At 50.6% G+C, this 27,451-nt stretch overlaps 1 protein-coding gene across 2 annotated transcripts in view; it reads left to right on the plus strand.

The window, feature by feature from the left end:
- Nucleotides 1–6,556: 6,556 nt before the first annotated feature.
- ALDH1A3 (aldehyde dehydrogenase 1 family member A3) overlaps nt 6,557–27,451 on the plus strand; it is a 39,151-nt gene continuing 18,256 nt past the window's right edge. The window contains exons 1-8 of one of the 2 annotated variants that reach the window (XM_060617825.3): nt 6,557–6,820; nt 11,938–12,042; nt 14,034–14,174; nt 18,624–18,753; nt 19,501–19,562; nt 21,778–21,906; nt 23,473–23,586; nt 26,020–26,122. In XM_060617825.3, coding sequence (XP_060473808.1) covers nt 6,722–6,820; nt 11,938–12,042; nt 14,034–14,174; nt 18,624–18,753; nt 19,501–19,562; nt 21,778–21,906; nt 23,473–23,586; nt 26,020–26,122 — 883 coding nt within the window. In that variant the 5' untranslated portion in view covers nt 6,557–6,721. Of the gene's footprint in view, nt 6,821–10,847; nt 10,950–11,937; nt 12,043–14,033; nt 14,175–18,623; nt 18,754–19,500; nt 19,563–21,777; nt 21,907–23,472; nt 23,587–26,019; nt 26,123–27,451 lie in introns of those variants that run through there. The other variant, XM_060617826.3, reaches the window with a different exon arrangement.

Here is a 27,451-nt window from a genome sequence, read left to right on the forward strand (position 1 = left end):
CTAATTAGTCTATTCCCCTGGGAGTAGGGTGGCTGTTTTAGGATCACCATAAAACCGTATCAAAAAAAACCCACACGACAATATACCTAAATAGGCTTCCCGTCTGTTATGCCTAAACATATGATAAGACATGAATGTGCTTTATAGAGACTTTCTGATTACAGGGGACCTTCCAGAGCACTGCTTAAGTAATTTTCATACCACAAAGACGCAAAGGCAACAGGATCCCCAGGCTATTCTGTGAGAACATTGATTTTAACAACTTTTCTACTCTCCATCCCCATCTTTACCCCAGGATTCAAATAATGGCAAAGATCCAAAGGAAGATTCTTCTATAATTGATGCTCCTTTACAGGGAGTCCCGGCTGAAAGGCAAGTCTTGTCACTGTGGGGCTAGGATAGATGAGTCCAAGAGTGATTCGCCAAACTAACACACTCAAATTAGTTTTCAAACATTTTGGGTTTGGCAAACTGCATCTTGCTAAGCCCCCTTTCCCAACATTTTTATACCCATGTGGATTTCAAGGGAAATTTAATATGTATGTTTCTGATTCACTTAGGCTTAACTGAGCACAATTGTTTAGTGAAAGCCACTTTTTGTCCAAGAATCTTCCAGAACCCTTTTATAAGCCCCTTAAATACCTTTCCTTCTAACCAGGAAGTGCATTTTGCCAGAATAAATTGAGCTCACCCCCCTCCCAAAATAATTCAAATTTGGTTCAAAACTCAGAATCTCTGAATTTCAAAGAGGGTTGCAAATTTTGAAAACAATTCTTCACGTCACTGAGAAAGTCCAGCGGCAATATTGAGAAGTGGGGAGTGTTCCAAGGGAGATGCAATGATTATATGTAGTGACATTTTGTGTACTTTAAAACAAGAAGTCTGGCCTGAGTGCTGGCCTGGCCAAGCAGCTTCCAGATCTGGGTCGCCCAGGGAATGGTGCGGTCATATCAGCAATCTGAGCATTGGTACCTTCCTCAGTAGGCTGGAGGGTGACGCCCCAACAGCTAACACCCCCGGGCACCACGGGATGGTGAGCTACCTGCCCAGCCCCATGAGAGCCTTTGTACCAAAAAGATTCTCTTCCCTGGGAAGGACATCACCATCCAATTGAGGTCATCAAAGCTGTGGATGAATGAATGAGCTAGCTTCATTTATTCCATCCCATGGTTAGGTTTATCTTTGCTTTTTATTTTCCTATAAATCTGAGCGCAGACATTCAGAACATTTGCTTAAAGCCAAAGAAGGTAGAGATGGCGAAAGATTTCAGATGTGCTGCTCATTGTATATAGAGATAAAGAAAACATAATTACTCCACCAGAGTTTAGAAGAGTTTAGAGTTGTTTTTCCAGTCATGGTGATATAGCATGATTTAAGCAGCCAGTGGTATCACTTAGGATTAGGTTCAACCACATATTACAGAAAGCCCAAATCGCAGGCTGAAATGAGGTAGGATTTCACCCTGGGCTCACATGAAGGAAATCCAGGGGAGGAAATCCAGGGCAGAAAGCCTGGTTCTAGGATCATCAGGGACAAAGGCTCTTCCAGTGCATCTGCTCCAACTTCCTTATCATATAACTTCCATTCTCAGAATTGCTTTATGGTCATAAGACAGCTGCTGGAGCCCCAGCCCTTGTATCTATGTTCCAGGCAGCAGGAAGGAAGAAGGGCCTCTTAGCTGACTCAGCCCCATATAAAGAGCTTCTTCAGAAGCCAAAACCAAAGACTTTGGCTTATATCTCATTAACCACTCCTGTCTGCGAGAGAGGCACGCTGTTCTCATCAAAGCACACTGCTGCCCTCAATAATATGACATTTTACTGGCAGGAAAGAAGCGAAGAATTGGGCGGTCAACCAGCTGTCCCTACTTTATCTGCCATACTCTTTCCTGGACTGATGACAACTCTTAATGCTTCTGTGGGATAGTCTGGGCACTAATAGAAGAAGGTGTTACTGGTAGAAGAAGGTGGACCAGGGGGAAAGTTCCAGAAGCATAAATTGTCAGGCTGAGCATGTGTGAGGCCTCACCAAGGCCTGACCCACAAATATTTTGTGTATCTTCTTTGCTTTGATATAGTTGATTCTCTGCTTCTGCGTGGCCTAAAACTGATTTACCTCAGACCAATCTTGTGTGTGAAGATTTTCCCTCAGGTCCACAAAAGACCTGGAAAAGAAGCAGCTGGAAAAAGAGGTTTTGTGGCCCTTTTTGCTTTGACGTGGTTGGGTGTCAGCTGGCTCATCTTCCTCAGGCCTGGATGCTCCTGTCTCTGGTGTGACCACGGATGAAAACTCACAGGAAAACAGCTCAGTTTGGTTGTTCCCTGAGGACAGAATGATGGGGAAGCGTAGAGCGGGCTTGACGGATCTTGAGTTATAGTGACTGTGAAAACCAAGTAGTTCCCTATTCAAGTCAAGCTTAGGCAATATTGAGTAATTCGCATGAATGGTGGAATCCACTTCATGGACACCAGTAGGGAGATACTGGCAGTAAAAGTAATCTTCCCTCATTTCAAGGGCATCTATCAGCCCATTTTATAGTCAAGAAAACTGAGGTTAGGTCACCTGTCCTGAGGCACCGAAGAGCCTCACTGCTTCCCAACTGCAGAGAACCACCTTCGCCTGAGAAGCCTGGCTTTCCATGAAAGTGTTCCGAACGCCCATGGGTCCCAGAGCCTGGCCTTGACTTCCAGAAGCTGGGTGAGGTGAGTGGCCTTCGGGCGACAGCTCTGCAGCCAGCCACCAACTGTGGGGATGCTGAGAACCCTCCAAAGTCTCTGGGCACCCCCGTGGAGGCTTAGGTAGCGGACTTGAAATAAAGTATAACAAAATGTGGGATCCATTACTGCTGTCATCATTGTTAATTACATTTACTGCAGACCTCAGTATCTCCCACAGTGTTTTATGAATTTAAAAATGGAATTCGGTTGAGCTTTCAATGCCAGGGGAGGAGTGGAGAGGTAATCTAACTTTGATTTTATCTTAGTTTTTGTCTTCATCATTACTTTTATCGAATGTCTCGGCAGCAACACAGGGAAGCTAGGGGTGCAAAATGGTAGCAAAGAAGCCAAGAAGCTTCAGCATGAAACGTCTTGGGCTCATAATTTGACACGCCAGAAAGCAGCGCAATACCACCACAGAGCTGAATACAAAATAAAAATGATATTTTTTACAATGAAATTAGTAGAGTGACTGTTGATCCAGAGAAGTTTCAACACAAGTCAGAGAAGCTAGGAGACCTTGCTAACTTCCCAGAAGAACAGCCAACTCAGAGGAATCAGTCTCCAAGGAGAACAGGAAAATGAAGAAGAGGCATGGATACAGCACTTTACAGTTCGTAAAGCATTCCTTCGCACCGTGTTCTTGCTTGGGCTTCCCCAGACACTCTAAAGTGGGAAGGAGATTATTTTGTAGGAAAAAAAACCCAAAACTGAAGGGGCACCTGGATGGCTCAGTCAGTGAAGCGTCCGACTTCAGCTCAGGTCATGATCTCACGGTCTGTGAGTTCGAGCCCCGTGTCGGGCTCTGTGCTGACAGCTCAGAGCCTGAAGCCTGCTTCGGAGTCTCTCTGTCTCTCTCTCTCTCTTTGTCTCTCTGCCCTTGCTAACTCACACTCTGTGTCTCTCAAAAATAAGTAAACATTTAAAAAGAAAAAAAAAGAAAAAGAAACTGAAGCTCCACGTGATGAAATGTCCAAGCCAAGAACACACAGCTGGAATCTCGATCGGGGATGGGGTCAGAAGGGGCTGGACCTCTGGTACCTTGGCATTCAGGCAATCTCTCTGGCACCCAGACACCCAGTGGCGGACTGTGGGAGAAAATGGTCCTTCCACCTCCCTCAGCAACTGCGGTCACCACCTCGGAGGCCAGGACCTCAGGGGCTGACCCCTAACAGGCATATCCTAGAGGGTCACTGCTCCCATTCTGTACCCCTAGCTTCCCTGTGGTCTATGCCGCTCCAGAGACATGGGGCCACAGGCCACAGGTGCTCACTTCGATGAAAGAACATACAGAAGAAGGTAAGAGAAATCCCTCCTCCACAGTCTGCACCACCCACCCCCACAGAGTCTGGCCTTGGTTTCTCCACGGCTGCCGATGTCTGGGGCAAGTATCTGCATGCCTCTGTTTACTCACCTGTAAAATGGGGAGAAGAGCATCTTGCCTTCATCCCTCCCACTGGGTGGCAAGACAGGGGAGCAGTGGTAGCCTGCTGGTCTAGACAAGTCTAGAACCAGGCTCATTCTCCTGATCTGTTCCCGGGGAGCTGCCTGCTGTGTCTGGGTGCTCTGCTCTGATTCCAGCCTCCCAGGATCATGTGGGTGGCTGTCAACAGGAGGAGCTGCAGGTGAGGTGGTCAACGTCACTGCAACTGGCCCCCGAGGCCAGATGCTGCAGGTCACAGGGGCGTCTTTGGGTGTGAGTTGAGGTGGCCTCTGTGTCTGACTTCATGATGAGCAAGATGGCAGCTGTCTAGCTCCGAGCAAACAGGCTCCACTCTCTGAGGGAGCAGAGTTCTAAGCCCCACCCTGTTTGCCTCCACCCAGACAGCCAGCAGTTATTTAAAAAAAAAAAAAAAAAATTAATGTTTATTTATTTCTGAGAGAGACAGAGTGAGAGAGAGGGAGAGTGCATGAGTGAGGGAGGGGCAGAGAGAGGGAGACACAGAATCCCAAGTGGGCTCCAGGTTCTGAGTTGTCAGCACAGAGCCCGACGCAGGGCTTGAACTCACAGATCACGAGATCATGCCTGGAGCTGGAGTCAGACGCTTAACCAACTGAGCCACCCAGGTGCCCACCAGTGGTTATTTAATAAACACAGTTGCTTCTACAAATCTTTAGACTTTTTTTTTAAAGCCTGGCACAAGTGATTTAAGTTCAACCATCCAGAGTCCCACAGAAACTTCTGGAATGAGAGTTCTGTTTAGAGAGTTTCTCAAACTTGCAGGCTTTGTCGTGCTTGGTGCACCCACCAGCCTTGCACCAAGCACGACAAAGGCTGCTAGTTTGAGAAACTCTCTAAACTGGGGCCTGGGCCCCAGTGCAGGGAGAATGTGCTGCCAGGACCCTGCAGGCCTTCCTGGGCTCAGCATCCAGCCAGGGGCCCTGACATGAGACATCCACCCACAGTTTTCCAAGAGCTGAATGGGGGCCACGGGGCCAGTCAGGCAGGGCAGGGAGCCCAGGGACTGGGAGGAGCATTGCTCCCCGATGCCTCAGTGTTCATGAGCCTGGCATTGAAGACAGACTCACTGATGTGGGTCGGCCCTAACCCACAGAGGGGACCCATTATCCCCTTCCCCTGCATCACCTGTGTGTTCTAACCCATAACAGCATCGGACCCTTTCACCCCCAGAGGGCAGGTGTTATGATGAACAGTTTGTAAAAGCTTAAAAGCTTGTTTACCTCACTATTCAGAAGGACACACAGTAGCACTGCAGTGAGGAAAGGGAGAGGGACGCTGAGACCCGCCAAACCAACAGAGCATCAGGACATTAAGACACCAAGGAGTGCCGCCATTTCCGGTCTCCCCGTTGAGATTACTCACAGAAGGAAATGGACTGAGGGGCTGAGCCTAACTGGGGATTAAACCACTGCTTTTGTTGCCGAGTTCATGCCCCACATCATTGTTCCAGAAACCCGAGGTATGACAAGCATGAGAAGCCACTTCCATGTCTCAGATGGGGCCCGGGGCAAGTCCCTGGGGTTGGTGGAGCTTTTCCCAACGGGCAAACCAGGGGGAGATGAATATGCCTCGGCTTCCCTGGGAAATCAGGAGCAACCTACCAGACAACCGCCCAACTCTTAAAACACAAAGCTGCAAAGATCTGATGTGATTTCTCTCTTTGTTACTTCATTCTTTTAAATTGAGGTATAATTTATGCATCCGAAAAGTCCAGGGCCCCTGCTGCAGGGCGGTCCGCGCCTGTTAAGGACAGAGGCCCAGCTCGCCAGAGGAAGGGCTAAACGATTTTCTTGCCTTCTGGCCCTCGGCGTGTGAAGCCCCAGGGCCTCGGGGAAAGTCCTGGCCATCTGGGCCAGCAGGGCCCAGGAGGCCGTCCCAGCAAGGGGCCGAGTGGGGCGCGGCGGGCGTCTGTCCTGAGAGCGGGGACCTGGCGACCGGACTCCAGGCCCAGGCACGTGGGCAGCGAAGCGGGGCCGCCCCGTGGGGCGCCCCGACCCCGGACGCGGCTCAGGGCCCGAGGCGGGGGGGGGGGGGGGGGCGCGCATTACCGGAGCGCGGCGCGCCGACCGAAGTCAGCCGAGTGCGCGGAGCGGCGGCGGGCAGGGGGCGGCAGGTGCGGCGGGGAGAGCTCTCCCGACTCGGGGAAAGGGCCGGGCGCTGTGGCCCTGGCGCCCCCGCTCCCTACCCTGGCCGGCTGCGGGAGCTCTGGCACTTCCGGGGCCCGGTGGCTCTTCGGGGGAGCTCCTCCAAGGGCAGCCTCTGGGGCGGGGGAGCGCGCGCGGCGCGGTGGCCGGGCGGGGGGTGGCCGGGCTCCCGCAGGGGCGGCGGGCGGGGTGGGGTGAGGCGGGCCGGCCCCCTCCCCTCCTGCCCGCCCTCCCTTCCTCCGGTCCTGCAGCCAATTAGACGGCCCCCTTGGGCGGGAGGCGTGGGTCGCTCCATAAAGCGGCGCGGAGCTGTCACCCCGCGAGCAAGCTGCGCACCATCCAGGCCGGAGCCAGCGCCGCAGACTCGGGCGCCTCGGGCCAGGGAGCGCAGAAGAGCCATGGCCACCACCAACGGGACCGTGGAGAACGGGCAGCCGGACAGGAAGCCGCCTGCCCTGCCGCGCCCCGTCCGCAGCCTGGAGGTCAAGTTTACCAAGGTAAGGTGGGCGCCCATCCCACCCGACGGTCGCCTGGCTCTGATCTGGGCAGTCCGGCCCGGGTGGCGGGGATGCGGAGCCAGCAGGCCCGGAGCCCCGCCGCTCCGCTCCGAGGGTGCCGGGCGCTGCGGGCGGCGCGCCTTCAGTCGAGTTCGCCCGGCGTTCCCGCGACCGGAGCCTCTCCGCTTGGGTCGGGCCCTCTCCAAGCGGCGTCCGGCGCAGGACATCCCCGGCGGGAGCGCGTCCACCGCGCATCCCGAAGGCGACTCCGCGATGTGCCGTCCCAGACAGGCCCTCGGGCGGCGGGGCTCAGCGCTTTAAGCCACCGAGCCTGGCGAGGGAGGCTGCGCAGCGCCCGAGCGGCTCCAGGCTGCCACCGGCGCGGCCCCGACGTGCCCTTGCAGGGCCCGCTTTGAAGGCGAGTGGAGGTGCGGGCCGCGGCCCCTCGGGCCCGCCGGTCTCCCGCAGACCCTGCGACAAGGTTTCCGGGGACGAACGGGCCAGGCTTTGGGAGGGTCAGAGGGTGCCTGAGAACACCGAGAGTTGGTCACGGAGCTCGCGCTGCACTGGGGACCCGCCACTTGGAGACTCCAAAACCATGTCATCGGGAGCCAACTGGAGAGACGTCGTACCTTCCGAGCCTAGCCTACCTGGCTTACCAGCAGAGCGAGGGGAAGTAGGAAGGTGAGCCCTGGTGAAACTGCCTTGGAGCCCAGAAGCACTGGTGCTGACAGACGGAGAATGTGTTCCCGAAGGTCTCTGAACTGGGCCTGGGAAGCCGCGCTGGTGGCAAGGCCCCGCCGCACCCCGTGGAGTCTCTGCTGGTTTGCGCCGGGCTGGGAGGCCGGGCGTCTGCAGGGCGGTGAGATCACCTGCCTAGGGCAGAAAGGAAGATGGCGAGGCCTGGAGAGCCGGCCGCGGAGGGCTGCCGGGAGCGCGTCCCGTGGGAGGACACGGAGAGGCTGTTTGGAGGCCGTGGACACGGGGAGCGCTGCAGGGTCGCAGGCCGAGAGCCTCCGTTGGCATCTCTTTCCCCAGCTTTCCCTCCTTTTTATTTTTTAATTTGCATCTTATCCCTAGCCCCCAACTCCAGCTGACACAGCACTTAGAAAATTCCCCCCCAATTTTACTTTCAAAAGTAGCAATTATGCCTCTCAAATAGTTTTAATCAAGCGGAGAAAGTTGTAGGCCACTATGTGTGGCCTTCACATTTGGGTCTCTTGGCACTTAATGTCGGCTCTGCCTCAGATCACATGACATTTAAATTAACTGTTTTCAGAGGGCTCTGTAATCAGTGGAGACACTTCACCATAAATGCTGGAGATTATTTTTAATGTAGTTTCCGTAAGTAGTATCAGCTTTGGAGCGAAAAATTCCACCACACGCTCTGGGAACATAAGAATAGTGCCTACGTCTTTGTAGATCGTTAACACTGCTGGTGCTTGCTTGCCTGTTGGTGGTGGTGACGTTTGGTTTTATTTTTGTTTTGTAAGTTTTGGGCTTTTTTTTAAAGGAGGCAGAACCCAGAAATCACCTATGTTATTGTCCTTTTTCTTTCTGCCTTTTTGAGTCCTATCAGAACAAGGAAGCCACATGGAATGTTTCTTTCTCTGCGATTCTTTATGGCCCTTTACAAGTGTATATAGAGAAGGATCTTAGAAGATTCACAGAGCGACCAGTCTGTTGTCTTGCTGGGCACCCCCTTTTTCTTAGTGGAACAGAGCAGGGTATGTGATTAAGGCTGAGAAGAGATGGGGAGGGGGAGGCTCCAAAGAACCTGGAGACTTAGGGGCTCCCAGGTGACGATGGCTGCTGTGGCCTGATGTCAGGCCACTGTACTCTCCTTCCCTGTGGAGGGTAAGGCCTCTGCCTGTTTTGTCTTTGCAGACCCACCACCGCAGAGGCCTACTGCTAGCACCTGCAGGGCCCAGGCAGCCTGTGTGGTGGTGGCTGAGGGACAGCAACCCTGGCGAGCAATGCTGAGGGAGCCTCTGGCTGGAGAGACAGCAGAAGGGGCCTAGGAAAGAAGCAGGAGACACAGAATTGCAGAATCCATCGAGGCCCGGGGCAGGCGGTGGGGAGGGGTGCAGTGTGTGAGCCAGTAAAGGCCTGTTATTTTTCAAACCTGACTCATGGTACTTCTTGCTAATGGAAGAAACGGCGGGTCTGAGCCCCAGCCTTGGGGGTGCCATTTCCTAGGGTAAGGCCAGTTTCCAGAAGGACGACCTTGTCGGAACTTCCTCATTTGTTCTCCCGTTTTAACACTGGGCTCTGCTATGTGACCCTGGTGTGAGGGAAGGATCCCCTTGGGCACCCCCTCCCAGATTCAGAGGATACCAAGCTCTTTCACTTCAGGGGGACCCTTTTCTTCCCTTATAAAATTTCTTCCGGTAACAGAGATTCTCCTTAAGAGTTTCTGGTTCACTAAAACTCCCGTTTTTATGATCTCTTTTGTGAAAAATAAACTGCCCTCAACTCTCCTTTTCTGAAAACATACTCCTCTGAGTTTAGCCGAAGTCCAATGGAAGTTACTGTAAATGGCGCCAGCACACCTCCCTTGCACGACCCCCGTCTTCTCCACCCGGGACCCAGGTCTCCTCAGAGCAGCTGTGGTTTTCCAGCTCAGTTCGGAGAACACGCCTTTCTTCTTCAGGAAATTTCGAGTTCGCCTACAGCTTGGTGTAACAATTTCATACCTCTGTGAGGTTTATTTGATACCAATTCACAAGTGGAAGAGAACATTTTTTTTTTTCTGGAGACTTTCTCCTTATTTGGGGCTCAAGACAATACAGGCAGCATAATTGGTAAGCCACACTTACTGACCCCTTCTTTATTTGTGTTTTTGTTTTGTTTTCGTGGAGAGAAAATCAACAGTTAGAAACCACTTCCAAGATTACTTTACTAGTGTAGCAGGAAGAAAAAAAAATCTTGCTAAATTGGCAACATTGTGATGGGAAAATATGGTCAAAGTTGAGGAGTCTGAATGTTGTTGTTGTTGTTGTTGTTGTTGTTTTTTAAGTTGCTGGTTAGGAGGGACTACAGACCAATGTCATGACCTACCAAGTAATTTTTTTTTTTTTTTTGGAGGCACATGCTTGGAGATGAAGTATAACAGACATCTGATCGTTGCAATCTGTCTCCATCTTCCTTATTTATATTCTCTTCTACCGTCTTCTCATTTCCCTCCCCCTTGGAATTGATACCAGGAAGGACCCAGAATCAGCAGTTTTCACTAACAGTCTCTATTTGCTAACCCACGAAATTTCATCTTCCAACAAATGGCACCCCCCCCCCCCCACCGCCCGCTCTGGCTCTGCTTTCGTCCCTGCGCTAACTGAACCCCTCTTCCCCACTTATTAATTTCTCGCTGTTACCGAGTGATTGCTCGCTGGATGGCAAAAGTGAACGCTTGGATTTGGTTTCAGCTGGAAGAATAAACCTGTAATTGTAGCCTGGCCTATTCCACGTGCTTCCCTGGGGGCCTGGCCTCATGTTGAAGAAGCTGAGCTTCCAGAAGTCAGACAGGCACGTCCTACAGGCAAGGGATGCCCTCAGCCCTGGATTCCACATGGGGGACAAGGTGCCTCTACCCACCTGCCCCGGCAAGAGTTGGCCTTCTGTGCTTTGTCCCCGCCAGGATGAGACTTCCCTGCTTTCAGAGAGAGTTACCAAAACGGTCTTCCCCCAGCAGCTTCGCAGAGCGCGCTTCCTTCTCAGTGAGCTTTGGAATTTTTACAGCAGAGTCCAGGACAGAGACCGTAATCAAGCCACGCACAAGCTGGATGAGATGTCGCTCTGCCTGCCTATCATCACTGGGGAGTCAAGTGTTCCTAATGAATAAAATTCACGGCAATTGAAAATAGCCCTTGGAGTGACACAATTCTTTGAAAATTAATGAAAGGGAAGCAAAAGATACGCATATAGATGTAGAAACGGACTTTGATGAGCTAGCTTTGTACTTAGAAATTATTGATGGAAATGCTTCTAAGGTGTCTTACCCACGTCTGTGACTGGGGTCTTTGTGACGCCATGATGGGCTGTGATGACAAGGCTGTCCCAAGCTGGTACAGCAGCAGATCGTCTGTCCTCTCTGGGTTACGGGGGCCTCCACGCTGTCAGAACGTGTTTTGTATGTTAGCTGTCACCTCTGTTCCTCATTCCTTTCCCAAAGCCCTCTCTTTTAATGTGGTGCTTTTTTAAGGTAGTTAGCAGCTAGAGTAAAGTAAGAGTAAATAGTACATACATTTCAGCATGGGAACTTTGTGAATTCCTTTTCGTGTGCTCATCATGTCTTTTTATTTTTAACATCCTTCTTCTCAGTTGTGTTCTAGGTAATTGAGGCCCCGAGCTAAATGATTTCTGTGGGTTAATTCCTTGGTTCTAGATATAGTATATGTGCTGCCAAAGCGAGCACTCCTTGGTTCTAGATATAAATGACTATTTGCTACATCTTTTCGTATAACCAGACCATTTCCTAACCCAGATATTGATCTTTGTATTCCAACACTGGCTTTTATCAAGCCCAACATGAACATAGACATTTTAAAGAGAATGGGGGAGGAGTGCCAATGTACGTTTAACAAAGATTAGGGATTATGGTAAGATCCTTGTAGAAAGCCAATTCCTTGGCAATCTGGCTGGGGGTTTCCGCAAGAAGGAGGCAGAAGGGAGTGCTCACTGCCGACCTACCCTTCAGGGGTAGGTGATTCCTTGGCACTTATAGGTCCAAACTTATTTAGTCTTCGCCCAAACTCTATGAGGGTGTTGGATTTAACCTATACCCGCTAGCCATTCTTCCATGAATCCATATTAATTCTTTTTAAAAAGAGAGAGACAACATTTTAGAAAAATTCTAAATGACTTTAGTTTCATTATGACAAAAAGTAATTCTCTGAGAATGCATTAGAAGTTAGGAGACTTGGATTCTAATTCTGAGGGTGATCCGGGGTGGGCGTGGGACTCCACCTCCCCTCCAGGTCTCATCTATAAAGGGGTGGGCGGGTGGGTAGGTGGCGGGGGGTGGGGAAAGGACAAGACATTACCTAAGGTCCTCAGCATGTTGGAATGATATGATTTTGATTTAACCCTAATGCATTACAACTTCCTTTCCTGGTTAGATATTCATCAACAATGAATGGCACGAATCCAAGAGTGGAAAAAAGTTTGCCACATATAATCCTTCAACCCTAGAAAAAATATGTGAAGTAGAAGAAGGAGATAAGGTGAGTGCTCCACCTACCCCCCCATCCCCCAAGTAATTAAATTGCTGATAATTAAAGGATAAGGAGGCAGTTTGGCTCAGTTGTAAGACAGAACGGGCCTGTCCTCCGGGTACGACCTAAGTTAGCTGCTTCCCAGACACATGGCCCAGAATGGGATCAATTAGGGACAATCCACTGCAAACAGTCACTCTCCTTTGATAGATGTTTCCCCATCTATAAGGATGACCTCAGCTTTCCTCAGCACAGGGATAAAGGAAAGGTTTTTATCAATTATTTGAACCTGGAGGCATTAAAGAATCTTTCCAGAAAGCATTTCCGGCTGGTGTGTTTCACCCAAATGCAGCATTCTGGCAGGAGACACTTTAAAAAAAAAAAAAAAAAAAAAAAAAAAAGACTTGAAGGGAAAAAGACTCAGTGGCCAGATTTCTCTTCTGCCAGAACCTGAAATGATCATGTAAAGCTATAGTCTTTATAACTATTTATAACAACTATATAACCGTAAAACTATATAATTATGCATATATATCTATGTCTTCTGGATGTGTCCTTGATACGTTTCAAAGCCGGAAAGTATCTTTTAAATATACGTGCCATTAGAAGAAATGTTGAAGGTAAAGCTTTTCTAAGGAGGGAAGGGAAATTGAAACCTCTCCTCCACCACTAGAGTAATCATCTGATGTTCTTATAAGCGTATGGGTAATGTCGAATGTGGACAGGGTGAAAGACATGTGTAAAATAGGCTTGAATTTGATCCCACCAGTAATAGTTCTGTGCCACGCAGGAAACACAGTGGTTCTACCTATACAGACCCTTCTGTGTGTAGTGCTTCAGGCTAAGCTGTATTTACAAAGATAATAGCATCGGGGAGCTCGTCTTTATATGATGTCAGTACATGGGGTGGCTGGGGTGTGGGGGCACAGAACAGGATTCCCAGTGGGTGATTCCCAGGTGCATCATTACACAGGAATCAAGGAGGAGAATGAGATCCCTGCCTCAGGCTCTGGCTTTTCTCTTGGTCTGTGTGAGTGCTCTGAGCCCGTGGAGTCAGAGGCTGTCCTGTCCCCTGTGCCTGGAGAGGCTCTGGCTCCCAGAGCCTAGAACAAGGAATTCAAAGTCTTAATATCTCCTTTGCCCAAGTTTTCAGTGGCCTCCAAGCATGCTTTGGAGACAGAGAATCTTGGTGGTGTCCCCCTCTTGATTGCATCCGGCATCACCTTCCTAGGGAAATGAGGCTCTGAGGGGCCTGGGGGATGAGCCGTTGCCCATCAGCAATCAGACCCTTGAACTCATTTTCCTGAAATAAGAACGGGTGACCTTAAACAACTCTAAATAATTCTCACCTCCTTCCTTTTACGAAGAAGTTTTGATTATAATTCTATGGGTGCGCAGAAAATCCAGTTCCTTGTCTATAAAATGGTGCAATACTTCTGCCCCCAGGGGGGTAGGTGAGGCTGAAGGGAGAGAAAAGTTCCAGATCCTCCCCGTCTGTGGACTTTTCCGATGTGGTCAGTTCCCAAGAAGCACTCCTGCCCCATTCTCACTGTGGGACCAGAGTCCTCAGCTTGAATACAATGCCAAGCTAAAATAAAAAGACAGACATTTCCCCACCTAATTGAATAACTGCGGGAGTGTGTGTCCAGACTGAGCTAGCAAGTGGAAAAATCTTTTCCTACTTGGGTCACCAAGAAAAATAATTAAGGTCGGTAGTTTTAGAAACTATTTTAAAACGCTTTTATAATCAGAAGGATGGTTCATGCTTGGCCATTGTAGGAATCTTGAAAAAGACCTAAGATGTAAAGAAGCAGAAAGTCACGCTGAAGCCCCGAAGAGGTCCAGAGATTTGAAATGTAGTTGCCATTTTCCGATTGCCGCCAACCCCCTTCCTCTGCTTGTGTGATGGAGGCAGGTCTCTGCTGTTCTCCAGAAGGGACAGCTGAGTTCTCCCAAAATGCAGTCACAGCAAAAGATGATACACTCACTCTGGTTTTCAGCCCGACGTGGACAAGGCAGTGGAGGCCGCACAAGCCGCCTTCCAGAGGGGCTCCCCGTGGCGCCGCCTGGATGCGCTGGGCCGTGGCCGGCTGCTGAATCAGTTGGCTGACCTTGTGGAGAGGGACCGCACCGTCTTGGCTGTGAGTAGGCGCACGTCGGCGGGCAGGTGTGGGACGACTGGCTGGCCTCACAGAGGGGGCCTGTCCCCCACGGAGTGTGGGGGAGACCCAGGGCGCTGGTTCTGTGTGGAAGTGGATGTGTTAGGCCCTTTGAGGTATGGCTCTCTGGCAGTAGGCACGTGTCCACGCCCTCTGCCGTCACCTGTTTGGTTTTGAAGTCAGACTGTTGCCCCCTGAAGTTCACATTCGGGACCAAGAAGTTGCCTGGATGCAGTTCAGCTGCGTTGGCGGTTCCCAGACTCAGAGTCACAGCCAGCCAGTTGAGCTAGGCCATAACCTGGCCCTGCACCTGTATGTTTATGACATTAATTTTTTTTTCACATGAGATCTCTTTCAAAGTTAAGTTTAACTTCCTCCTAAGTGACAATATCCATGACATTACAGATTTAATGTGCTGGTGTATATATTTTTTGAATATTTATTAAGATAAATGCTGCCATTCAACATAGAAAAAACTGTTCCCCTATGACTTAAAAATCAATTCGGATCCCGCCTCTGCCACTTGCTAGCTGCGTGGCTTTGGACAAGTTGCTTTACTTCTCTGAGCATATATTTCTTTGTGGAAGATATCAGTAAGAATTGTATTTAAATGTTGTGAGAGTGCTCCATTTAAAATCCTTAGCAGAGGTCCTGGCATGCAGTAATCACTAACTAGATGACAGGTATTATTGGTAACAGCATTCCTCATAAATAATGAGGAAATAATGAGGGTATAGAGCTTCTCACCCAGCTCTATACCCTCCTGGCCAGTAATTTCTAGTAATCTTAGTTCTGCTGCTGCAAAATGGGCACATGAATTCCGCCCACCCCATGAGGTAGGGCTGCTCCGATCAGACCGGACTGTGAAGGCAATTATAGGTTGTAAATGCATTATTCACAGGGGTCCAAAGACCTTCCTTTAGTCTTGCAATGAGTGAGCAGAGGAAATTTCAGGGCCATCTCCTGCCTTGAAGTCCTCTGCACCCTCCACATGCTGCCCTCCTATGGCTTTGACTCCTGTTTAAAACTTGCTCCAAACCTTGAGGCCCAGTTGGTAGGGGAGAAAAATCTCCTTTTCAGCCTCTGATTTGGAAAAATGGTTCTTTCCTTTCTTGATCGGGTGTCTGTAACGAGCCATAGAATATCTACCGTCATGGAGAACAGCGTCATCCAGGACACTGAGATTGTTTTTGTCCCTGGATGTGTGTTTTGGGGGTGGAGGGCTCAAGAACCCTGCATCTCAGGTCCTGCTCTTAGGTGCAATGCCCAGAGGGTGTGTCTACACAGAGACCTGAGCTTTCCTTCCTTTCTTCCTTCCTTCCTTCCTTCCTTCCTTCCTTCCTTCCTCCCCAGTCGGCCCTTGCCCGGTATGTGTGCCCCAAATCCGGGTGAGGGGTGGCTCCCTCTCAAGGTCAGCATTTCTGTCCGAGGAGCCTCTGGTTTCTTCCTGCAACGAAAGCCAGCCTCAACTCTCAAGCTGCCAGACTGGCTTTTTCAAAAACATTTCTGTTTTCACCCAGCATGAGCTCATCAGTCTGCAATGTCCGTGGGGACTAATAGCAGGCGGGAGAGGATGTGCCCTGGGCACCCCTCCCCACCCTGTCCTCAAGTGTCAGTATCGTCTTAGGGAGCAGTGGCCATAGAACCACCTTCGCCGGCAGCCTACTCCACGGGCCCGGCAGGACTGGGTCGTGATAGCAGACGGAGCGAGTTGCCTGTGTTGTCGGGACCTGGCTGTGCACGAGAAACAAGATCCGGCTCTTTGCCACATCGTGAAAGGAACAAGAGAATTAGTGGGAAATATGTTTTTCAAACCAGGACCACATCATAGGAAAATACCCTCACCCTCCACCTTGATATGGTTTTCTTGCATTTTCATGCAGCGTAGTGCTTCTTTCCATCATGTTCTCTTGCCGGCTCAGTGGTTTTGACAGAGCTACGTATTTACTTCTGTGTTCAATGTTTAGAAACAGATGTGGGCGATCCAGCAGCCCCAGCTTTCTCCCCCTTCCTGAGGCACCTGGGGCCCAGACTCTGGCTCTGTGGGTGCTCTCTCTGGAAGCGCCCCAAATAGAGGCCCTCCCTGTTGACTCTCTTTTCAACCCAAGCCCCATTTCTGGGCCTCCTCATTTTCAGCCTTGGAATACTGACTCGGGTGAAGGGACAGGTTCCTTCGCACTTTGCCTCGTTCTTTAGTATCTGAAGGTTACGATGCATTCGTTTGTCTGAAGGCATATTTTTCTCTTAAAATGCTAGAGGAAGTAAACGCAGGAGCGGCTGCGGTTCACTCCTGGTCCAGCCACAATAACTGTTTACAAGTCCCAATCAGTAGCTAACACTTGATATCTCAGGTTCAACCCCGTACACTCATCTGCGATTCTTTTTCTTTTTCTTTTTCTTTTTTTAACGTTTCAAAAGAATTTCCTGTCTAAACCTATTATGACCCTGGTTTTGCTTGGACAGATTCCATAAAACCAACCTGGCAAATTCATGTCGTCCCTCTGGGAAGCAAAGTGGCCCAAGTTAATAGTGACAGCTAGCCGATGCTTGCCGAATCCTCACCATGTACCAGGCCTGTGGTGGGCATTTGGCCTGCGCATTCATTATCCCGTTTCAGAGATGAAGACACTGAGGCCCAGAGAGGTTAGGTAACCTGTGCAAGGTTATCCAGCCAGAGGAGGTAAGCCAGGACTGGAGGCAGGACTTCCATACGATGGTACGCCATAGTCTTCTGCCTTTCTCCTCCTTGTCCCATCCCAGAAAAAGGCCAAGAATGATTCCCTCATCCCATCGACAGATATGCAGATGCCGTCAGGAGTAGGCCCATCCTGGACTTTGGGGCGTTATTTGCAATGCTTGGGTTTCCTGTGGGAAGATAAAAGTTTCAACATGGAATCGATAGGAGAGTAAGGGACGGCACACTGGATCTTACGTTGGCCTCACTTGGTCCCTGAACAGCATCCGCTGGGGGTGGGACACACCCCAGACCCAGACCAGCCCTGTCATCTTCAGCAACTCACAGTCCTCTCTCTTCAGTGTCCCCAAGTAAGGATTGCCCAAAACGAAGCCTCCCGAAAGGAAGATGATCATGATCATACAGCTGTCACCGGCAACAGTTAACATGGCACTTCCTGTGGGCGGGCCCTGCTCTAGCCCCCCCACTAGCCCCATGAGACAAGTACTACTATTAGTAGTAGTTATTAGTATTATTGTTATTATTATTATGATTATTCTCCTTTTACAGATGAGGAAACTGAGGCAGAGAGGGATTCAGGGGCTCGCAGTTCAGCGAGGGAAGCGGTTGCTCCTGTTTAGAAATGCTTGGAACCCCAGTTCTGACAGAGCTGCCCCGAGCACCCTGTGTGGCCATTCTCCAATCTTCCCAGATGCAAATGTCTGGGGGCAGCCACCTCAGGAGTGGTCACTATGCCGGCTGGAAGTTTGATGCCCTGAATTCAGTGCCACTGACCCGCTAGGTGACCTTGGGTATCACCTGGCTCCGTTAGCCATGGTGTCGGCACCTCAATGTGGGAACACAGGTGTCAAGCTCAGAGATGAGGCACACACAGGTGCACGTGGAGGGGGCCTCTCTTCCCTAGTAAGTCACCCTCTCACTGCATCGACGCTAAAATGAGAATCCAGCCCCAGGCTATGTGTCAGGGTGGCCACTTCCTGCAGAGATGGATGAATGGATGACAGGCGGTCTCAGCGCTGGACTCAACTGGGGCCGCTTGTCCAAGGGACAAAGGGGTTCTCTTAAACCCCGGCTGGAAATAGAAAAGAATCCGGACCATTGAGTGGCTGCGCACTCGCCCTGGGTAATCACCTCCCTCACTGCCAAGGGCGAGCCTGCTCCCTTCCGACCGACAGCGCATCCGGCTTGGGCAGCCCAGTTGGGGAGGACTGTGCCTTTGGCTGGTGGCACTACCCTTCGGGGCTCTGTCACTCTTTCCACAGCCACAAGGGTCAGCCTAGCCAAGAAAGAAGAACTGCATCCCCCCTTTTGTCAGAGGAAGCCAGCTTTTGTCCAGCCTCCCCAAAGCCTAACCTTCCAGGAACTTCCCGGGAAATGCACAACGTGTGGCCAGGTCACAGAGCGAGACAACTGTGCTCCAGACAGAAGACCAAATGCTACCGTGTCCTCCTTCCCAGTGAGGCTCCAGATCAGACTTCTATCCACTGTCCTTCACGGGGACACCTGCCCATGCTCTGGCCAGCCCCCCAGATCAAGGTGTTTTGAAGGGAAAGAAATCCTCGACCGTCTGAGATAGGTCTTATGGGAAATGTGTGTCTTGCTTTCTGAAGGGACACACAGAACATTGCACACACAGTGTTCTAGGGCTGTGCTCTCCTCCCCTGTCCCCTGTCTTTAACAGCCCAACAGCCAAAAGGGAAACTATGTCTAAAATAGATGTTGTCTTCATGTTGCAGACCCTGGAAACGATGGACACAGGGAAGCCATTCCTTCATGCCTTTTTCATCGACCTAGAGGGCTGTGTGAAAACCCTCAGATACTTTGCAGGGTGGGCTGACAAAATACAGGGCCGGACCATCCCCACAGGTGAGCCAGCGCAAGACTCCTAGCCTCATCTGAGCCTTCTGGGGGCCCTGTCTTCTCGTCACTCCAGGTAGCCTCTTCATAGCACCCCTGGTTTCCCCTTCAAGGCGCCTTCCCTGTCCCCAAAGGAAATGGTGCTGTGCTGATTTCTTCTCTTAAGGAATTTTTTCTTGTTTAATTCTTTTTTTAATGTTCATTTATTTTTGAGAGAGAGAGCGAGCACGTGCGCGTGCGAGCTAGTGGGAAGGAGACACAGAATTGGAAGCAGGCTCCAGGCTCTGAGCTGTCAGCACAGAGCCCGACTCGGGGCTCAAACTCACGAACCGTGAGATCATGACCTGAGCCAAAGTCGGAGCTTAACCGGCTGAGCCACCCAGGCACCCCAAGGAATTTTACTTAAAAAAAAAAAAAAAGTTTACTTATATTTTAGAGAAAGAGAGCATGAGTGGGGGAGGGGCGGTGGAGCAGTGGATCCAAAGCAGGCTCTGTGCTTATAGCACAGAGCCTGATTTGGGGCTTGAACTCATGAACTGTGAGATCCAAAGTTGGATGCTTAACTGACTGAACCCCACCCAGGCACCGCCCCAGGAAGTTTGCTTTTAAAATTGAGTTCAAAATCACTTCTTTGTAGACTAGACAAGACTTGGAGCTGATCCCATTGTGGGCTTCTGGGTTTCTTGTTGTTTTGCTACGTAAAATCCTTAACCTAGATTAATCCCAGTGTGTTCTCCTCCATGTAACCTCTTCCAGATGACAACGTTGTATGTTTCACCAGGCATGAACCTATAGGTGTGTGTGGAGCCATCACTCCGGTAAGTATGATGACTTTTCTAGATAGATCCATGTAGATCCTGCCCCACTCCCCTGTAGCCTTTGGAACCTGTTTCTGATGTGTTTTGATTTGATCACATCAGCATTAACTGAGCATTTGCTCTGTGGCATTGAGTTCAGTGCTTGAGAGTTATCAGGATAGATTAGATCCCGCTCCTGTTCTCAGGGGGCCGACCCCAGGAGCACAAGAGAAGGCACCATGGATTCCAAGCAGAGGGCTCAGGAATAGCAGGCTTAGCCTAGAGCAGTAGTTTCATAAGCCAGCCTTGAAGGATGAGAAAGAGTGGTTCAATAGGAAAGTGGGTTTTCTAAGCAGCAGGAATGGCCTGAGTGAAAGTGTAGGGTTGTCTGGGCTACTTGGAGGGCAAGGACAGCTGGTGAGGCCACACTTAGATGGGGACAAAGTGAGGAAGAGGAGGTGTACACATCAGGTGGTATAGACCCAGTGGGCTGTGGCTGCCAAGGGCCTGGGACTTTATTCACCTTGCAGTGAGGAGCCTGGCAGGAGCCAGGGAATGCGGTAATGCTGCCCGTCTGTTGGAGGAAGCCCCGGGCCACTGCAACACCAGGGCGGGAGGCTGGGCAGACAAATGACAGTGTACGGAGAGGATTGGAAATGTGCTCCCAGGGACGAAGGAGATATGTGCACTCAGTAAACGGTTGAGAGTCCACTGTGTGCCAGGCATGGCACCAGGGTACCAGGTACTGAAGACCTGAAGGAAAAGGGTCCAGCCCTTGTCCCTGAGAAACTTGCAGGTCACTTAAAAGGCTGAGGGGCGTATCCCCGCCAAGAAAATGATAAGACAGGAAATATTTGAGGACCTAGCAGAAGCATGGATTTGAAAGCTCCTAAGGACGTAGAGTTGGTGGAGTTCAGTGGCTGATCAGAGGTTGGGGGTGAGTCCTGGCTGGAATTGGGTGGATCGTGTTGCTGGTTGACTTGAAGAAGACGGGGGGAGAAGTAGGTTTGGGTGGAATGAAGTGAAAGATGAAGGTAAGTCTGGGCAGGTGAGGCAGAGGGGCCAGTGGGTCCCATCAGGCATTTGCATATTTGGGTCTAGAGCTCAAGAGAGAGGGGAGGGCTGGAGCTACCCACAGGCGATGGTCAGAACAAAGGTGTTCCCACCCATCAAGTTGGGAGGGGGGTCATCCAATGAGGGGTTGTAGAGTGACAGGAGAGGACCTGGGGCCAAATCCCAAAGACTATCAGGGGGTCCCGCTGAGAAGTCTGAGCAGCAAGGGTCAAGGGCATCCCAGGAATGGAATACATTCCCAGACATTGATCATTCCTGTGATCAATGGGGTCACCTCCTTCCTTGAAATTAAACAAGACAGAAACACAGCTGTTAGATTTGCTCACCAACAGTGTTGTTGGGAAATTTGGGTGCAGCGGGAAGCCCCACTGCCGGGGCTTACAGGAGGGGACCTGGGCACGTGGGCACAGCTCTGCCAAGAAGCTTCGAGGAGAGGGAAGGGAGCTGCTGGAAGCAGTACAGGCCAAGGGAAGGTGTGGCTTTGCTTGTCAGATGGGAAGGAGGATGGTATTTGCATGCTAAGGAGTGGAGATCCAGTAAAGAGGGGACCCCAATCATTAGGGGGGAACCCAAAACAATACCTGCCATCATTTAGCCAAGCATATCGACCCTTGGGAACTGAGATCTTATGTTTGTTGTCTATGGTAGGAATTCCAGACAGAGCTGGGGAAGAAATATATACATATAGCAGAAATATAAACATACAGCAGAATCCTCTTTGCAAAGACTACCTATTAACATCTCCCAGAATGCAGTTTAGGAAGCACTGGCCAGGAATGAGTTTCTTTTTCATTTTAATGTTTATTCATTTATCTTTGAGAGAGAGAGAGAGAGAGAGTATGAACTGGGGAGGGGCAGAGAAAGAAGGAGAAAGGGAATCCCAAGCAGGTTCTGCACTGTCATCACAGAGCCCAATGTGGGGCTCATCTCAAGAACTGTGAGATCTTGACCTGAGCCGAACTCAAGAGTCAGGCGCTTTACCGACTGAGCCACCCAGGTGCCCCAGGAATGAAGTTCTGATCATTGCCGTCCCGTGTTACCTCTTATGCCCCAAATCTAGACCAAGTGAAGCAAACCTTCAGGGAGGTATCGCGGGGCCTCCAGGACAGGGGAGTAGGGTGGATCTAGGCCCTCCCACGAGTTCCTCTGTGTTCTGTTGTAGTGGAACTTTCCTCTGCTGATGCTGGTGTGGAAGCTGGCCCCGGCTCTCTGCTGTGGGAACACCGTAGTTGTGAAGCCAGCGGAGCAGACCCCCCTCACGGCCCTTTATCTGGGCTCTCTGATCAAGGAGGTAAGGCATCCAAAAGAGAAAGACAATAGTGTGCGTTGTTGATAACATTTCCACTCCCAGGCACCAGGCCACCGGCACCAGATAATGCTGCCCCATCGAGCTGGGCTGCGGGTGACAGTGCCAGCCTGCTCACAGCTGAGTGGGAGGAAAGGGCTTCTGTGTCTCACTTGGCAACTGTACATTCTTTCTCCTGCTTGCGGTCACTGAGCTAGAAGAAACTCCATTCCTCTCACTTATCCTAATGAGAATACTTAACTCTTATTATGGGTTCAAACCTATGGTTGAGGAGCAAATGTTGTGTCTAGAGAATTTGTAGGAGGGGCACTTGAGAGGGAGCCAAATATTTGGGGGTTCTTCGGTCCTTGCATTTGTGGCGTATGAAATGGTCTGGTTTTCTCCCGGAGGGACGGTCTTGCGGGCTCCCACGGAAGCGGCTGCCTGAGCCGGGCCCACTCACCAGTGCTCTTGCTCTCCGACGACCGTCCTCTCCCCCGGGACAGCCACCGTTCCGGGAAATAAGCCTCCCAAAGAAACACCTCCTTCCAGACACACCTGGCAACATGCTTCAGTCCTTCTGTGCCCAGCTTGTATGCTGCAAAGAGGTTAAAAAAGAAACAGGAAGGGAAGAGGGATGGGAGAAAAGATCCATTCATGTCACTTCTCAGCTGGGCGAATACGACCAGGAAGCGTGACATTTACCGCTTAGAAGTAAGGCTGCAGCAGCGGCCAGGAACTGACCAGTTTCCCACTTTCCTTTGACTGGTGATGTTGGACATGATTACATAATATTCATGAGACTGACAGAACTGGTAAAACACAGCCCCTAGGACAACTAAGACTCAAGCACCATGTCCTAAATTCTTCCCTTTTAAAATAATGTGTTTTAAGAGCATTAAATATTAAATTAATTAAACATTTGTTAAATAGCATCCTCCCCCCCACCCCCCACCGACCTCATTCACTTGCGGTATTCTTGGTTAATAAAGAGGCCTCAGATGTGCAAAGCAGGAGGCATGAATGTGGAAGAGATGGCAGTCCCCACCTTGAGGACCTGCCAGTTCGGGGTGTGGCCTGAGAGCTTTGAGGGAGTCATTACACTGTTGCCATTTGGAACATTGATGAGGTGGGTTTAAAAAATGAAAAGCTGAAGGTCATAGAGGATATTTTGCAGGTGCCTCTGAGCCTTGGGGCTTGTGAGCAAGGTATCTCTCTTCTCCCAACACACACATAGACAGTTACACACAGACACACTCATGCACACGCACGTGCACACGCACAGAATGGTGCTCGGCTGTGGAGGCTCACCGCCGTTTTGGTCAGAGGCCCTTTTGGGTTATTAAGTGCTGCCTGGAAGGAAGGGTGTGCACCTCACCCTGGCCCAGCCCACACACTGGCTGCATGGGGCTGGGCCCTGGGGTGGACGTATGACCCAGGCCCTGGCTTCCCAGTGAGGGTGCCGCTGGGCTCGTGGACATCCTACAGCGGTTGGCCTGTTGGCCCAAGCATGGTCTGTGGTAGACGCTGGTCCGTTGTCCTCCTCTGAATGCCACCTCAATTTCCATCCAGGTCGGATTCCCTCCAGGAGTGGTCAACATCGTGCCAGGATTTGGGCCCACGGTGGGAGCAGCCATGTCTTCTCACCCTCAGATCAGCAAGCTAGCCTTCACGGGGTCTACAGAGGTAACCTTCCTCACTGGTTGTGGGCAAAAGTCACTGCATGATCTGAGACCTGGGAACTTTTCCTTTGAGGAGCCGAACTATGGTTTATTATCCTTCTAAATATGTCCGTGTTATTTAATACAGAACAATCAGTAAAAATAATAACGTAATAATAAGTAAATAAATAAAGTCACTGGTCCAGTTTCCAAACTAAATAAATGTCTAATAGAACTCAGAAGCCTTAGAAGAAAAGATTGGTAGATAAGATAAAATAAAAATGTAAAACATCCAGAGGACAAACAACATCACAAATGAAGGGAAAGGATAAATAGCAAGCTGGGAGAAAACCAGTTATAATTCATGCAGCTCTCCGAGGCTTAAAATCCATAATATCCCTAAAAATCAAGGGGGGGGGGGGCGGTGCAGAAAGCACACTGAATGATAAGACAATGGGTAATTCAGAAAAGAGAAACACCGAATGTCCAATAAGCTTGACCTAAGTTCCTGGTTTTGTCTGACATGCAAAATCCAATGAAATTCAGATTCTTTTTTTGTCCATCAGATTGGTAAAAATTGGAATCCAGTGTCATTGACGTTACCAGGAAATGGGCACTCACCCACCCCAGTACCAGGATGCAGGGCAATGTTGCAGCACTGACCACAAATTTGAAAGCGTCAAACTTGTGCTCCAGAAATGCCATTTCAAAGCAACTAGTTACAGAAATATTCCCCGTATACTGTCAGGTATACGGTATCCATTCTGTACGCCATGTTGCAGACCCTACAATAAGGAAAACTGTCCCCCTTCTGTGATTTCCCACAATAACGTGGGAAAGTATCTTCAGGACGATCCCACTGGTAAAAGCATGGGTGTGGAGAAATAGAAATCGTTCATAAGGGTACCCAAGAAATTCTCAATTGTGGCCACCTCTGGGCAGGTCCTGGGCCACAGGGTGAGGGGAGATGAGAACTTCCCCCCTTTTTTTTTTTTTCAACTTTTTTTTTTTTTTTTTAATTTATTTTTGGGACAGAGAGAGACAGAGCATGAACGGGGGAGGGGCAGAGAGAGAGGGAGACACAGAATCGGAAGCAGGCTCCAGGCTCTGAGCCGTCAGCCCAGAGCCCGACGCGGGGCTCGAACTCGCGGACTGCGAGATCGTGACCTGGCTGAAGTCGGACGCTTAACCGACTGCGCCACCCAGGCGCCCCAAACTTCCCCCCTTTTTAACTGACACACATATGCGTGTCAAATTATTTTTTAATATTTTGTCCTTGAGAACACTGAACACAGAATAAACAGAATAAACACTGTCCGTGCAGTGAGTGTCTCCTTCTTCCCCCTAAGATTCGTCCAGCTCAGAGCCTGAGAGGGCAGTACCATAACCACCCTCCTCTGCCGGCTGGGGTGAACCTGCTAAAGAAGCCTAGTCAGAACCGAATTGGGGCCCTGCATGGCGTCATAACAGCCGGGGGGCACTCAGCACGTTTTCCTACCCTAAGTGCCCCTGTTCCGTCCACCTGTGAGAGCACCCCTCAACCCCACAAGGAATCGCCAGCCCGTGGCAGACTGGTCTTGCTGTGGTTGCTCTCGGGGGACAATCACTGTCACTCTGGAACTATTCCAAGCATCATTCCAGTCCAGCAACCGTGAGCTGGACAATTTTTAAAACACACTCACACTCAAGTTTTGGGGAAACGGCCTCAGCCCTAGAAGAGCCCAGCCCTGCCTCTTGCTAGCTTAGCTGCCTGGTTCCAAGCCTCTGTGTGCACATTGGTCTCTGAGAGTCTTCCCAGCTCTGAGTGTGCGGCACCAGCTGTGTGACGGGCCCAGCCTGGCTTCTAGCAGTACGTGGCTTGATAAGAGAGACCCGTCAGGGACATGAAGGAGGTTGGTAGGTGGTCCCTCTGTTACTGCACAGCGCGCCCATTCTCTCCCTCCCCCCTGGGGAAGCCTCAGTCTTGAGTCTGTTTTCAGAGAATTGGCCCTTTCTCATCCTGAAGGTCAGCTTCCCTATTACCCCAACATTTGGAGGTTCCCTGAGATTATACCACAGAGCCACACGGAACCACCTCCCCTACTGGTGGGGGCTGGTCCCCTCAGGCCCCTTGCCAGACTAGCAGGACCAGCCTGCTGCCAGGATGGACAGGCACCAGGACAAGCGGGTAGCTGGCTGTGCCCCTCGCCAGCTGTGTGGCTGTGGGTGAACCGCTGGGCCTTCCAAAGGCTCCCACTCCACCCCTGTAAGTGGAACAGTTTGGACCAAGGATTCCAGTGATGTCAAGATCTGATGCATGAGATGCAGGGAGTGGGAACACACTATCATGGCCCGGGGCACCTGGGCAGAGAGGCAGGGGAGCCCTGGGCATGCTGTGCTCACTGCCTCCTAGGCTGGAATGTTCAGGCCATGCCTGGCCCCATCTGAGGTTTCATCTGGTCTGTTTTTTATCCTGAAGGTTGGAAAGTTGGTTAAAGAAGCCGCCTCCCGGAGCAATCTGAAGAGGGTGACACTGGAGCTTGGGGGCAAAAACCCCTGTATCGTGTGTGCTGATGCCGACCGTGAGTCTCTCCCCTTGTGGGCATTGCTGGGGCTTTACGGGATCCATAAACCTCTCCCTGTTTCCTTGCCCAAATTCAGGACCAATTGAGACAGACAGACACACACACACACACACACACACACACACACACACACACAGGCTGTTTTTCCACCTTGGGTTGTCCTGCCATAAGTAGGCAGATGGAGATCAAAACACCAGTTTTATTGCTGATAGAAAGCTGCATTGGAGGAAAATATGTCCCATGTGGTGGCGGAGAGGCTGCCTGTTTCTGTCTTTGAAGATTAAGTTTACGTCGCCTGTCCCTGCAGAGCTGGGGCCATGGGGAGCAAGTCCAGATTCTTCTCCAGAGTCCTGTGTGCAGGGAGGGGGCCAAGACAAGGAGGAGCAGGGCAGATGCTCCCCACTCACAGGCATTAATCACTCTACCCTCGCAGTCAGTATTTCCTACAGTGCTTCGAGGCTCTCCGAAGACTTGAGATGTTTCTTCCTCCTTTGTCTCAGGCCTGACAGATGAGAGGACAGTGGCAGCTGACCCTTAGAATTACCTCCCTGGTCTGAGTGCTGTCTCTCTCCCTCCACCTCGAGAAAGCAACCCTGCCCAGCTGCTTGAGGGCAGTTTGTGTCTTGCTAGAGCTTCATGGATGCACAGTATGAAAATAGATGCTATTCTTGGCTGCTGTGTCCAGAAGGAGGAAGAAAGGGCCACATCGGGCATTCATTCACCTGCCGATAGGGTCAGCCGCCAAAAGGTGTCACTTCCCAAGTACCCTGAAGCGCCCTAAAGAGTAGCCTCTCCCACCTGCCCACTGGTGCCAGAAATTCCTCTCATGGAAAACAAAGCCTTCCATTCCACGCTCAGATAAGGTTGGAACTACAAATATCCCTGAGAAAAATGACCCTAGCCCAATATCTTGCTAAGGTGTAAATGACTAATATGACTTCCTCTCCTTGAAGCTGGCTTTCAATGGGAGAGTGGCCTGAGGGAGGAAACAAGCTTCAAGGAAGTAGAGGGAAGCTGGGCATGAAGACAGGACTCGTTTTTCACCTGGATTGGTAGCCCTTGTGGGAGCATCATTAGTGTTGCTGATGGTTTCTGGAGCCACATGAAACAGTTCTGGGTATTGCCACATTTGGGCTCCCCAACTCCAATCCTGAAGAGCCAGGACCCCTGTTTTGCATTCTTGTGCCACCATATCTGGGTGCCCCGTCTGCACCTCAGCTCATCTTCTTACCCCCTCGGTGAAACAAACAAACAAACAACAACAACAACAACAAAAAACTGCAGCTAAAACACAAAACCCTTCCATGTTTGAGGCTTGGTTTTACA

The sequence above is a fragment of the Panthera onca genome, chromosome B3 (assembly GCF_046562875.1).
Source record: "Panthera onca isolate mPanOnc1 chromosome B3, mPanOnc1 haplotype 2, whole genome shotgun sequence".
NCBI lineage: Eukaryota > Metazoa > Chordata > Mammalia > Carnivora > Felidae > Panthera > Panthera onca.